Source organism: Mesoplodon densirostris, chromosome 11 (assembly GCF_025265405.1).
Source record: "Mesoplodon densirostris isolate mMesDen1 chromosome 11, mMesDen1 primary haplotype, whole genome shotgun sequence".
In the NCBI taxonomy this organism is placed as follows: domain Eukaryota; kingdom Metazoa; phylum Chordata; class Mammalia; order Artiodactyla; family Ziphiidae; genus Mesoplodon; species Mesoplodon densirostris.
The window spans coordinates 99460388-99475233 of record NC_082671.1 but is presented as its reverse complement, the minus strand read 5'-3'; the positions used below and the strand labels follow the sequence as shown (position 1 = coordinate 99475233).

General features: G+C 36.8%; 1 protein-coding gene across 3 annotated transcripts in view; it reads right to left on the bottom strand.

The window, feature by feature from the left end:
* The window catches only part of PPP1R12A (protein phosphatase 1 regulatory subunit 12A), a 152814-nt gene that overhangs the window by 64760 nt on the left and 73208 nt on the right, over positions 1 to 14846 (bottom strand). For all 3 annotated transcript variants that reach the window (XM_060114023.1, XM_060114024.1, XM_060114025.1), the window contains exon 3: positions 7022 to 7140. In XM_060114023.1, the coding sequence (XP_059970006.1) occupies positions 7022 to 7140 (119 nt within the window). The remainder of the gene's footprint in view (positions 1 to 7021; positions 7141 to 14846) is intronic.

Here is a 14846-nt window from a genome sequence, read left to right as displayed (position 1 = left end):
ATTTTCCCTAGCCACTCTGCTTGCTGTTTGTCTTATATTTCCTATATTAGGTTCCAATACTTACCCAGAAACCCGGAAGTCATCCTTAATCCCTCCCTTTACCTTATCCCCAGCCTCCATCCAATTAGTCAGCAGATTCTGAGTTGCCATTCCTAAAATGTCTTCTTTTCTTTCTTCCTAAAATGTCTTCTTAATGGCCCCTAATCACTATTTTAGTTCGTCTTATGTCTCACACTTTGACGCTACAGCTGGCCCTTAATTCATTCTCCTCAGTTCCTTCTGAGTCATTGCCCACATCATCGCCAGACTGGTTTTTCTGTAGCAAAATACAATCATCTCTCTTTTCTATAAAAAAAAATCTGTCAATGATTGCTCACCTCCTACAAGACAAAGCTCAGCTCTTTAGTGTAGCAGACAGAGCCTTTTATGATTTGGTCTCAATGCGTTTTTAATCTCTAGTCTTTCTCCTCTATCATCACCCAGTGTTCTAACCATATAGATCTTCACATAGATCAAGTACATCATGTGCCTGTGCTGTTGTGCAAGCTAGTATCCTCTATCTGGAATGTATCCTTACCTTGCTTGCTTAGTAAATTACCATTTATTCAAGATACAACTAAACTGTTCAATTGAAGCTCAATCTCAAAAAAGTAGGCCATGACTGAAAAACATTTTTAAAATCCCGAGATTACAGAAGTTCAGGTAAAGTCATCTTCAAACTAGAGATCTCATTTTTTCCCCCAAATGTTTGCTCTTGGTGCTAGACCCAGCTATCCTCTTGAATTTTTCTTTTTTTCCCTAAATATTTACTTATTTATTTATTTGGCTGTGTCAGGTCTTAGTTGTGGCATGCAGGCTCAGTAGTTGTGGTGCACAGGCTCTAGAGCGCATGGGCTTAATAGTTGCAGCATACAGGCTTAGTTGCCCCATGGCACGTGGAATCTTGGTTCCGTGACCAGAGATTGAACCCACGTCCCCTGTGCTGGAAGGCGGATTCTTAACCACTGGACCACCAGGGAAGTCCCTCATTACTACATTTGAAAGAAATTTGCAATAAGGTTTTCCAAATAGACTTTATAAAAACAATTATATACACTATATATATGTAACAGACAAAACCTATTATAATCTTTAATTACAAAGTATCACCATTTCTATAATAATGCAATTTTATACATATATAAATTTCCTTTCAAAAGATAATCAGCCCATCTTATTTAAAATGCCTTCTAATGTTATTCATAAAAGAAATTATAAAGCTGTAACTGTTAATACATTAAGAATAATCTTTCTACTAAATGACTTTTCTCAGACTGATTTATTTTATTTTCTTAGGCTTAATTTTTTTTTACTATGTCTTTTAATACATGAACATCTTTATTATCGTTATCCCTTTTCTCCTTATCATCTTAAAGAGTCTGACTTTTATTGTCTTTTATTATTCTAAATTTCCTCTGGACTTGAAATAAAAAAACAGCTACTTCTTACTTCTGGATTTATCTAATTTCATGCTATCTTCACCCAATTACAAAGCAGTTACCCCCTGCTGCCACCAAATTGTGCCTTTATATGAATCATATATAAATACAACTCAAGTTTAAAATTAAAGTACATGTGAAGAGAAATTTCTTATGCTTAAGAAAATCCAGTTAGAAAAAAAAAACCCACCCTTGTTCTTAAAATCTTTTCAAAAATACCACTGATTAGAGCAATAGACCATTAATTTTTGTTTAAACCCCACTGGACTATGTATTACAATACCTGTTTTCTAATTCCAGTGCTTTAACTAGGCTAGCAACCTTGAGAAAGCCATAACTTCTTTGAATATTAGTATAATGGGTTAAGAACACAGACCTGAACCTAGACTGCTGGGTTTCAATCCCTGATTTGCCACTTACTAGCTCTATTATCTTGGGCAAGACACAACCTACACTAATATTCAGTTCTTTTATTTGTAAGATAGGAGTAATGAAAGTATATACCTATCCACAATGTTGTGAGGATTAAATTAATTAACATTATATGTGAAGTGTTTATATCAGGAATAAGCACCAAGGTGTTAATTATCATGATCAGTTCTAAAAGTCTATGATTCTGCTTCTCTTTTACTGCATTGTGGTATAATAGGAAGAAGATCTTATAATGAATTTAATTGGTCCTTAATCCACCTATAATTGCAAGGTTTTTAAACAACGAAAACAATGTATATTGAACTAAATTGGGTGTGATATAATAAAGTGATTAGACTATTTAACATCTGTCACTGCTATAAAAAAAACAGTAGGGCTTCCCTGGTGGCACAGTGGTAGAGAGTCCACCTGCCGATGCAGGGGACACGGGTTTGTGCCCTGGTCCGGGAGGATCCCCCGTGCCGCGGAGCGGCTGAGCCCGTGAGCCATGGCTGCTGAGCCTGTGCGTCCGGAGCCTGTGCTCCGCAACGGGAGAGGCCACAACAGTGAGAGGCCCGTGTACCGCAAAAAACAAAACAAAACAAAACAAAACAGTAAATGTTAGCTTGAAATGTAGCCAATTCTCATAGGTAAGAAAAAATAAAATCAAATTGGAATTTTGTTAGCTAAGAAATGCAAAAATTGACTTGTGTCCCACACTAAATAAAGAAAATTGCATTAAAACATTAACCAGAAATACTTTCATCTACTATTCAATCATTACTACTTTCAAAGGCAATCTACTCAAGCATGACTAGTTGTTAATCAAATATATTAGAATAAGAAATAAGAGCCAAAAGAGTGATTAAAGAATTTTAAAATATTAAATAATAACTTTCATACCAGGATAAATAATTTGAGAAATTTTGTCATTACTAGAGATATATTTAGGGTGCTCTTTTTATAAATGTTAAACTCTATTAGAGATGCCTCTATCTTTTGTTTCTTCAGAATAAAGTTATGCTATATAAATTCATGTATTCCCATTATATGAATAAAATGAATATCATGAAATATTTTCTAAGAGATATTCCTAATAAAATGCAGTATGGTACAGTGATGAAGAGTGTGGGCTCAAGGTATCTGTTACACTGTTTGGGACTGAACTACATATAGCACAACCTCCTACATGTATGACCTTGGGCAAATCACTGAGCCTCAGCTTCTCATCTGTAAAATGGGGTGATAGTAGTATTAACCTCTTAGAATTGCTGTGAGGATGAAATGAAATAATGCTTGTAAAGCCTTTTGCTCAATGCCTGGCAAATAATCGGTATTTAATAAGAGTTAGCTATTATTTTTAGTATCAGCTCTTTACTTTGCAGTTTCAGGGTCATGCTATATACTATTTTCCAGAATTTCCCCTCACCTATTATTTTCCCAGATTTACATTTTCCATCCTGACATTTCCTAAATTCCAACAGTGCACTGAACACTGTCATCTAGATGTGCTTTAGCAACCAAACTCAATATATCCCAAAACAAACTCATACACTCTCTAAATCCGTTCCTGCTTTGTCCCACATTTTCCCGAGTGAATTTATCCAATCATCACTTCTTAAACTGGAAACTTCAGGAGGCAAATTAGCTTGCCTCAATTCTTCCTTCATTTCCTCATTCAATTCTCCACCAAGCTGTTTTAATTTTACCTTAATATTTTCTGAAAACAGTCCTGGCTCTTTGCTCTTTTCCATCTTAAGTGTAACCATTTTGGCCCTTTTCATCTTTCACCTGGATTAAGTGAAGAATCTTATTCAAGGAAGGCATGCCACCATGTATCCCCCACTCTAATGCATCCTCCAGATTACCCTCAGCTGCTTTATTACTAAAAACCAAATCCAATCAGGTTAATTTCCTGCTTGGGGATCTTTGTTGCATCTGTCTAATGCCTACAAAAGAGATGTCCACCATCTGGCTCCAGCCTAATCTTTTCAAGCCTCAACCTCATACTAATTCCATCCTGACTTTTCACTCCATTCCAATTCTAATGAATTCTCCACGTATGCTATGTCTCCAATTCCTTTTCTTTGCACATGTTGATACCCCTGTCTCACATGCCTTTTTTGTCCACTACCCCCTTCTTTGCCAAGTAAACTCCCTCTCAAATGTCATCACTCTCAAACCCTTCCTGACTACTGCAAACAGTCATAGGCTTTTCTGTTCTCCCACATCATTCTGTTCCTACCTATATTTTAGCACATAGCACACTGCATTATGGGGCTCTGTTTATATATTTGTCACTTCTATACACCGTGAAATCCTTAAGAACAAAGTGTGTCTCTTAAAAAAAAAAAAAAACCCAAAAATACCCAGCACTCAGAACATATGCTGGCACCTTAATCAAAACTGAATGAATCATTACAACTAAAATCAGCCTTGCTAACAGTTTCCTTTATATAGAAGGAAACTAAAGACAAGAAGTTTTCAGTATATATCCCTGCCTTTCCCAGTTCATAATAATTGCTAACTACTATTAAACAATATTGTTGCTATCTATCTGGGCACTCACCAGGGCAAGCTGGACAGATAAGGGACTCTTCATCCAGGTTGATGCTTTATACCTATTCTTCCAGCTTCTTCAAGTCTTGAAGATCCCATTACTCCAAAATTGCTTGCTTAGGATACAGCTGTTAAAAGCTCTTCCGTGTATTTATCCAAGCTCCAGTTATGACTACTTTCCTAATGTGTGCCTTGTTTCTCCTGATCTCCAGGTACCTTCAGCCACTTGTTACAATGCCTCAACTCTATTTAGGCATTTAAATATTTCTTCAGTTTTAGTGCCTAAGATATTTTTTTTTAAACAACCAGGTAGTCATTATGAATTTTCCTAATCCCAAGGAATAAAAATCTCTTTTCAAGGAACTGACTTAGCTTCTATTTCGCTGCTTTTATTTCCTGATGAACCACATTTCAGCAGGAGTCAACCTTCTAAACCAATATCCCATACCTTAGGATAATACAGTTATCTTCTGATAATACCCATTTAATCACTGCCTAGACATAACTTAATATAGTGGAAATCACACAGTTATATATATATATTAGTTTTTTTAAGTTGTAGTAAAATATGCATAACAAAATTTACCATCTTTTTTTTTTTTTTTGCGGTATGCGGGCCTCTCACTGTTGTGGCCTCTCCCGTTGCGGAGCACAGGCTCCAGATGCGCAGGCCCAGCGGCCATGGCTCACGGGCCCAGCCGCTCCGCGGCATATGGGATCCTCCCAGACCGGGGCACGAACCCATGTCCCCTGCATCGGCAGGCGGACTCTCAACCACTGCGCCACCAGGGAGGCCCAAAATTTACCATCTTAATAACCATTTTAAGTAGACAGTTCAGTAGTGTTAAGTACATTTACACTGTTGCTCAATCAATGTCTAGAACTCTTTTCATTTTGCAAAACTGAAATGCTATGCTAATTAAGCAACAAGTCCCCATTCCCACTTCCTCCTAGCTCCTGACAACCATCATTCCACTTTCTCTATGATTTTGAGTACTTGAGGTACCTCATGGTAAGTGGAATCATACAGTATTTGCCTTTTTGTGACTGGCTTATTTCACATAGCATAATGTTCTCAAGGTTCATCCAGGCTGTAGCATATGTCAGAATTTCCTTCTTAATGCTGAGCAGCATTTTCTGTAAGTATATACTACATTTTGTTTATTCATTCATCCATTGATGAACACTTGGTTTTCTTCCATCTTTTAGTTATTGTGAATAATGTTATAAACCTGGGTGTACAAAAATCTCTTTGAAACCTTCCTTTGAATTCTTTGGTTATATGCCCAGAAGAGGAATTGCTATATTATACAGCTTTATATTTATTGAGATATAATTCACATATTATTTAAAGTATACAATTCAGTGGTTTTAGTAAATTTGCAGAGCTGTGCAACCTTTACCACAAACAGTTTTAGAACACTCATCACTCCTGAAAGAAATTCTACCCATAAGCAACCATTCCTCATCTATAAATAGACATCTCCCAAATTTATATCTCCAGCTTGTACCTCTCTCTATTAACATATTCAACTGCTTGGATATCTAATAGGCAAAACAAACTTAACATGTCTGAAAAATGAACCCCTGAGCTCTCCCTACAAAACTTACTTTTCCCACAACATTCACACCTCTCATAAAAACTTCACCCATCTAGTGGCTCAAACCAAAAATCTTAGGATCTTCCCTGCCTTCTTCTTTCTTACACACTGTAGTTTTAATCACTCAATGATCTTCTTGGCCAAACCTTCAAAATGTATCTAAAATCCAGTCTTCTCTCATCACTCTGTCTACTACCACCCTGCTCCTGCCCTTGCCGTTCTCCTACTCCTGCCCTTACCTTCCTATAATCTATTCTCAACACAACAGCCCCAGAGATCCTTTCTAAAGCAAGTCAGATCATGTCACTCCTCTATCTCAATCCCTCCACTAGCTCACTATTTCACTCAGATTAAAAGCTAAAATCCTTCCAGTGGCCCACAAGGCCCTATGTGATAGGGTCCACTGCTACTTCTGTGACCTCAGCTCCTTCCAGCCTCTTCCTTGTTCTGCCTGCTTCCGTCATACCGGTCACACTCGCTGCTTCTCTGAAAACACCAGGCACCCTCCCATCCTTGAATTCATTGGTTCCTCTGTATGCAATGTTCTTTCCCCAGACCTACATGATTCATACCATCACCCCAGTAAGACCTTTGCTTAAATACCACCTTATCAGTGACGACTTCTTGACCACTCTTTAAATTTGCAATGTGTCTCATTCACCCCGTACACTTCCTTATCCCCTTTGCCTGTTTTACTTCCCTCCAAAGCTGTTATTGATAGATAATTTTATGCCTTACCCTACCACTCATGATACTTCTTTCAACTTTAAAAATATTAAAAAGACGTAGAGTTAAGAATCATATATTTTTTCAAGTAGAACCTTACTTCACATATTGTTAGGTAAACTGATTTTTTTCCACTCAAATTACGATTGCCCTTCAATGTCAACAATCATTTATTGAAAAAGTCAAGTATCATATTCTTTACAAAACAGTTTTAAACATATTTTCCATCTAGGTTGGTTACCTTACCTTGCCGATTAACTTCATTTTGAAGTAGCTCTTCCATTGCCTCCTCCTCAGCAATATCTAAAGGTGTGTCTCCTTCACTGTTGACAGCTCCTACATGTGCTCCCTGACCAATCAAAAACCTGTAAAATTAAAGGGAAGAGAGTTAAGCAATGATGGTATCATCAAAACAAGACTGAATGCATAGCTAATGAGGCAAGCTCCTATGCAAGAGCAGCAATAAAAACCAAGGATAGCATAGGTATTATTTAAGTTTTAAGAAACTACCATAAAGCATGTTTTCTTTCCTTTTTAAAATTTTATATTTCCTAAAATTTTTCTATAATGTACACATATTAACGAATACAAAAATGTTATTTTAAAATAATTACAAAGTCTTTCATAGGATTATTTCAGACTGTCTCCATTAAGATTTTTCATTATCTCCATATTGACTAGTTTACTAACTGAACTTCATGCTCCCACTCTCATGCCATAAGCAATAGTTCTTAACCTTGGGCTCATGGGCATAATTCAGAAGGTCATTCAGCTGATACAGATATATTAAAATACTGTGTATGTTCATCACTATTTTGAAATTAAGGTAATTATTAGACCAACTACTAAGTCTTTTTATTTAATGTGTTACTAAAGAAGCACATACACACTTTGTACTCAGTATTTTATTTTACGCATCCAAAACGCAATACTAAGAACATATTCACAGGCTTCATCAAACCTGACAAAGGGATCCAGATACAAAATGGTTGCGAATCTCTTTCACTATGCCAACTGCACATCTCCCAGAATCATCTATTTAACACAACCAGAGGCAATTTCCAACTTAAAATTCTTTGAATTGTTGTCCATGCTAGGAGAAAACATACCTACATGGCCCTTACTGATCTGGTTTTGTCTTCTTTTCAGCCTCATTCCTCTTCCTTCTTGTATCACACTTTAGACTCCAACAACATGGAACTGTTTGTAGTTCCAGATTAAGCCATGTTCTTTTGGCATCCCTGATTTTACTTTTCTATTAAAGAATGGCTCCCTTTTTTCTGATGTTCCTAATCAATCTAACTCTTATTTGTAAATTTTTTTTACAAGCTACATGACAATATTCGTATTATCAAAACAGTGAAGGAAAAAAAGCCCTCAGAGTTTTAAAAAAAGAAGAAAAAAAGAAAAAACTCCCTTACATCTCTCCTTCTGTTATCATGTTCCCTCCCCAGGGATAAACACTATCAACAGCATGGCAAATATCTTTCTGGTACCTTTGCTATGAATTTACATGTGTGTCTATAAAGAAATATATACAGTCACTTTGGAGGTTCTTTTTGTAAAACAAAAATTAATGGGGTTACTTTAAATGTACTGGAGTGCAACCCTTGCCTTCTAATACCTGAAAAATATTCCACAATATGGCTGGATCATACTTTTATTTAATGCCATCCTCCTAATGGATGTGTTCTTAAATGGACATTTGACATTATCAATCTTTAAAATTTTTCTCAACGTGATGAGAATAAAGCATCTTATCGTTGTTTTCTTTCCTGATTACACACGAGTTTGAAAAAAATCTGGATGTGTTGACTAGCATTTGTATTTTCTCATTTTGTGAACTTCTTATTTACTTCTTTTGCTTATATATATATATATATATAAAATATATATATATATATATATATATATATATATATATTTTTTTTTTTTTTTTTTTTTTTTGCGGTACGCGGGCCTCTCACTGTTGCGGCCTCTCCCATTGCGGAGCACAGGCTCCAAACGCGCATGCTCAGCAGCCATGGCTCACGGGCCCAGCCGCTCTGCGGCATGTGGGATCTTCCCGGACCAGGGCACGAACCCATGTCCCCTGCATCGGCAGGCGGACTCTCAACCACTGCGCCACCAGGGAAGCCCTGCTTATATTTTTGTGTGCCTTAACTCAACAAATACTTATGGGGTGTTGTTATAGATTGAATGGTTTTGTGTTCCTCCAAAATTCACGTTGAAGCCCCAAACCACCAATATGATGCTATTAGGAGGTAGGGCTTTGGGGAGGTAATTAGGTGTAGATGAGGTGGAGGTTGGAGAACCCATGATGGGATGAATGTTGTTAAAGGGGAAGAGAGTAGAGCTCGCTGTCTCTCTGCATGGAGGGCACAGCAAGGTGGCAGCCATCTGCAAGTCAGGAAAAGAGCCCTCACCAGACACAGAATTGGCCAGCACCTGGATCTTGTACTGTCTAGTCTTCAGAACTGTGAGAAACAAATGTCTGTTGTTTAAGCATCCCAGTTTATGGCACTTTCTTACAGCAGCCAAAGCTGACTGAGACAGGTGTCTACTATGTATCTACCACTATGTTACATGTCGGGCATATAATAGTAAGCAAAAAACAAATGCAGATCTTCCCCTCAAAGATCTTATAATCTAGAAAGAGAGCTAGATTAATTCCCTAAATACATGTAAAACTTTGATGTCTTATAACAGTGAATTATGTCTACAAGTGAATAATAGAATAATTTGATTTAGTAAGGTCAGGAAAGGAGTCTCTGAACAATATATAGGTACTAGCAAACATAATGGAAGGAGAGTATGTTCCAGAAGAGAGAACAAAAGGCACCAAAAACCTGTGACAGGAAGTGTGTGTAGCTAGACAAGGGTTTGGTTCATTCTCCTGAGAGTAAATGAAAGAATCAATCTCTATATAATATGTCAGGTACACCCCAAAGTCAGTAAATGTTTATTCTGTAAGATCTGTAAATGATCAACTATGTGTTTCAAAAAGATCACTTTGTGAAGTATGGAAAATAAATGAGAATGGAGAAAGAATGAAAGTAGTCAGACCAGCTAATGAGCTACTGCAGCAGTAGACAAAAATTATGTTGGAAGCTTGAATTTGATGGAGGAAATGGATACATTCTGAGATATCTAGGAGATACTAGAGATCAGCTGGATATGAGAAGCGAGGGTGAGGAAGGTGTCTATGATGCACTGAAGTTCTTGACTTGTCTGTGATAGATGGATGGTGGTACTAATAAATGATACACAAAAAAATAAGTTATTCCTTCCTTCTGACAAATAGATGTGCTGCAAATATTTTTTCCATATTGTCACCACATTAAAAAAAAAAGCAAACCTTTTCTTACAGCATTTTGTATCTGAGTGAAATTTAAAGGTTGTATGAAGTCAGGTCTGTCAATCTTTTGCTTTAAGAAGGACTTTACCAACTAGCTATTGATATCTGTGTGGAGATGTAACTTTTACAAGACACACACACACATAGAAAGAGAAAGATAGAAAAAGGAAAGAATATACACTATAAAGTTAACAGAGGTAGCATTAGGAGGAATTTGCTTTTTTAATTTTTTTCATTTTATTTTTTAGCCACACTGTGTGGCATGTAGGATCTCAGTTCCCGGACCAGGGATCAAACCCACGCCCCCTGCAGTGGAACTGTGAAGTCTTAACTACTGGACCACCAGGGAAGTCCCACATTAGGAGGGACTTGTATTAGTTGGGGTTTTCGTTGGGGGGGGGATTTTTTTTGTTATCCTAGTTTTCTGCAGCAAGTTTATTTTGTGTATGTATATTAGACCACAAAAATGGCTACCATGCCATTTTGTAGCCTGGTATTTTTACAATTAATAATGTTATAAACATTTCTCCTTGTGCAAAACAATGTTTCATTTTTATGATCTTCACGGGGACTTCTACAAACAGAAGTCATATTTGAATTGAAGAAACTTTTTCTGTTTCACAGTTTTAAAAAATGTAATATAAAACTAATGAAGAACATTTACATACTACAAATAAATAAATAAATGAATCTGGAGCAAAAAAAAAAAGATATTAGTGGAGTAGAACTTGTGCTATGCTCCAGGGGAATATGTACATATTCTGCTAGGCAAAATCTCAAACAATCAGAGATATTTACATAAAACCACGCATATTTTGCTTAGGTAGTAGAAATCATTCACAGGATGTAAAGACAGAATAAAAGGAAGACCTCAGAGTGGCTGCAGTGCTAGCAGAGGGAAGCAGAGTCTCAAGGAAATAACAGGTCAAAGCCAAAAAGAGACAATCCAAAATTTATATAAACAGGAAGGATGTTAAGAGAAACTAACAAGAGTAAAGTTCCGAAAACTGCTGGCAGGAAGTAGGGCCTGGAGCAATCCCTGAGCCAAAAGTTTAGGTATAAATATGTATGCATACAGTTCACAAACCTCTCCATGACTCAAGAACTATTATTTGCAAATGTAAAATAAATAAATAAATAAATAAACCCCCATGGCATTAATTCTTATTCACCACGAATAATCTCAAAAAGCCATTCAAAGATTGGTTGGGTGAAAAAAAAAGCATAAACATTTAAATTCTGCAGACTTCGGGTTTGGTTCCCACCTCTGTTTCTTGACAGTTGTGTGATATTCATCAACTTAAAACATTTGAAACCTAGCTTATAGGTAACTTACAGGGCTGTGTTATGTTTAAATGAGTTAATGTCTAAAAACAAAATTAAAATTCTATCTGTTATCACATCACGCAAAATCATCACACTTAGAAAGCAATGTTTAAGATAATGTGAAACAAAATACAGGCTATCTGGAATACCAGAAACTCACTTTGTGGGACCCTTGGAGATACTGAAAACAGATGGTCAGATTTCCTTCAGAACAAAAAGGGCTGGGGTATTAAAAGCAGCTCATGGGACTGCTGATTAGGAAAAATACACTATATTTATTGTAAGATTTCTTGGGGGAAAAAAAAAAACTATGAAGATTTCACACAGGAGTCTCAAACTGAAAGTCAGAATATTAGGCTGTTTCTCAGATGGGTAACTTTTTTGAATGCTTCAAGGTTTAAAAAAAAAAAAAAAGGGCAGGCTTTTATTTGCTTAACAATGGTTAATGATGTCCTTAAGCAATACAAAAGAGGCCAACATAGGAGATGCCACCTATTGAATGATGAAAATCATTATAAATTACTGAAGTGAAAAATGGCAAACTGCTAGGTTTACTGAGATTTATAATAACCTACAGCTTTGAGTCAATAAATAATTTTGGATAATTAATAAACCTCAAATTCAAGACATGATTCAAATGGATTTCTACAAAATTATTTGCATATGTGTGAATTTAAAAATCTAATAAAAGGTGAAAAACTTGTTAACCAAGTTATCGGTTGCAACTTGGATGTGGTATATTAGATGGATAGGATTCTATCTGGGTTAGAATGATTCAGTGTTAACTGAATTCAGCAGACAAATTTGACAGTCTAATAATTATCTTGGATTCTGAGTTTTGCCAAAAGCCAAACCACAGAAGAGATTGAGAAGGAGAAATAGTTCATTTTAAAAATTTGATGTTTTAAAAAAAAAAAAAAAAAAAAATTTGATGTTTTAATTAAAGCCCCTGTCTTTAAATTAGAAGCTAATGAGAACACAGTAATCAAAGAGACAAAGAGAAAGAAATTTCAACAGCAAGAGCTGAATATATTTAGTGTTTAAACTTAATGTACATTGTTTTATTTACTGTAGAAAAACTAGTATCAAGAAGTTGTTTTAGCCAATACATGGATTTTTCATGTATTCAATATATGAATTTTTAAAATTCAAAATGTCAGTGCAGCCTTAAAAAAGTGGTTCTGTCATACAGATGAATCTCAAGGCCATTATGGCAAGCAAAATAAGTCAGTCACAAAAGGCCAAACGCTATATGATTCCACTCATATGAAGTGTCTAAAGTTGTCAAAATCATAAAAACAGCAAATAGAAAGGTGGTTACCAAGGGCTAGGGGAGTGGGGAGGGGAAATTAGTGTTTACCAGGTAGTTTTAGCATTGCAAGATGAAAAATCCTAGAGATCTGCTGCAAAACAATGTGAATATGCTTAACACTATTAAACCGTACACTTTAAAATGGCCAAGATGATATATTTAATATTATGTTTTTACCACAATAAAAAAAACCCCACAAAGTCAGAAAACCACTGAAATAGTTGTTTCTTGAAAATTTAAATGAATTACTCAAAGCCATCCAATGAGACAGAAATTATGAAAACTAAGCTACCTGAACTTTTCAAAGACGGGTAAGAGAACACTGTACTATTAACTTCAAAAATAAATGCAGACTTCCTTGGTGGCGCAGTGGTTAAGAATCTGCCTGCCAATTCAGGGGACACGGGCTCGAGCCCTGGTCCAGGAACATCCCACATGCCGTGGCGCAACTAAGCCCGTGTGCCACAACTACTGAGCCTGCACCCTAGAGCCCGCGAGCCACAACTACTTAGCCTGTGTGCCATAACTACTGAAGCCCATGCGCCTACAGCCCGTGCTCCGCAACAAGAGAAGCCACTGCAATGAGAAGCTTGCGTACCGCAACAAAGAGTAGCCCCGCTCGCCACAACTAGAGAAAGCCCACGTGCATCAACAAAGACCCAACGCAGCCAAAAATAAATAAAATATATTAAAATATGTATTAAAATAAATAAATAAGTAAATGCTATTTTCTTTTGGAAGCCGCTGAGCAACATAAAATCAGTGTAAATAACCTTATGCATCTTCAGTGGGAATGCACTTTCCTATTTCATATTTGAAGTTCGATATCACAATAAAAAACAGTTGAGGGCTTCCCTGGTGGCGCAGTGGTTGAGAGTCCGCCTGCCGATGCAGGGGACATGGGTTCATGCCTCGGTCCTGGAAGATCCCACATGCCGCGGAGCGGTTGGGCTCGTGAGCCATGGCCGCTGAGCCTGCGTGTCCGGAGCCTGTGCTCCGCAGCAGGAGAGGCCACAACAGTGAGAGGCCCATGTACTGCCAAAAAGAAAAAAAAAAAAAAAAAAAAAAAAAAAAAAAGTTGAAAGTAACTATAACAGTAAGAATCCAAACAAAGGTTCTGACCTGGAACTTTTGCAAGTTTTCTTTAAAATAACAGTTCTTTCCTTCAGCACCTGACAAATGTTGTGCCACTTCCTTCTGGTCTCCATGTTTCTGATGAGAAGTCTGCTTTAATGCAATGCCCCCTGCCCCAATGTTATAGTAGTTCCTTTCTCATTGCTTTCAAGATTTTTACTTTGCCTTTTGTTTTCAGAACTGCTCTGGTTTATCCTGTTTGAAATTTGCTAAACTTCTTGAATCTGTAGGTTTGTATCTTTTGCCAAGTTTGAGTAAGTTTTTAGCCATCATTTATTATTTCTTTAAATACTTTTGCAGCCATGCCCTCTTTCTCTTCTTCTGGGACTCCAATGGCATAAATGTTAGCTCTCTGGTATACTCCCACAGGCCCCTGAGGCTCTGTTCATTTTACTTTAGTCTATTTTCTCTCTGTTGCCCAGATTTGGTAATTTCTATTGTTCTGTTTTTCAGTTCACCAATTCTTCCTTCTATCGCCTCCATTCTGCTGCTGAGCCTATCTGCTATTTATTTCGGTTACTGGATTTTTCAGTTCCAAAATTCCCATTTGGTTCCCCTTCATATCTTCTATTTCTTTGCAGACTTTTTTTTGGCTGAGATTTTTTTTCATTTGTTTGAAGCACACTTGTAATTGGTTGTTGAAGCATTTCTGTGAGAGCTGCTCTATAATCTTTGTCAAATAATTTTAAGATTAATATCTCTGTAATCTTAACGCTGGTCTCTATTGTCTTTTTCATTCAATTTGAGAGGTTCCTTGGTATGACAACTGATTTTCAATTGAAATTGGAACACTCTGGGCATTATATTATGAGACTCTAGATTGTGCTTAAATCTTCTATGTTAGCTGACTATATTTGGCCCTGCTCTAGCAGAAAAGATGGGGAGATGCCATCTCATTATTACAAGCTATGGGTAGAAGTTCAGGTTCCCCACTCAGCCAC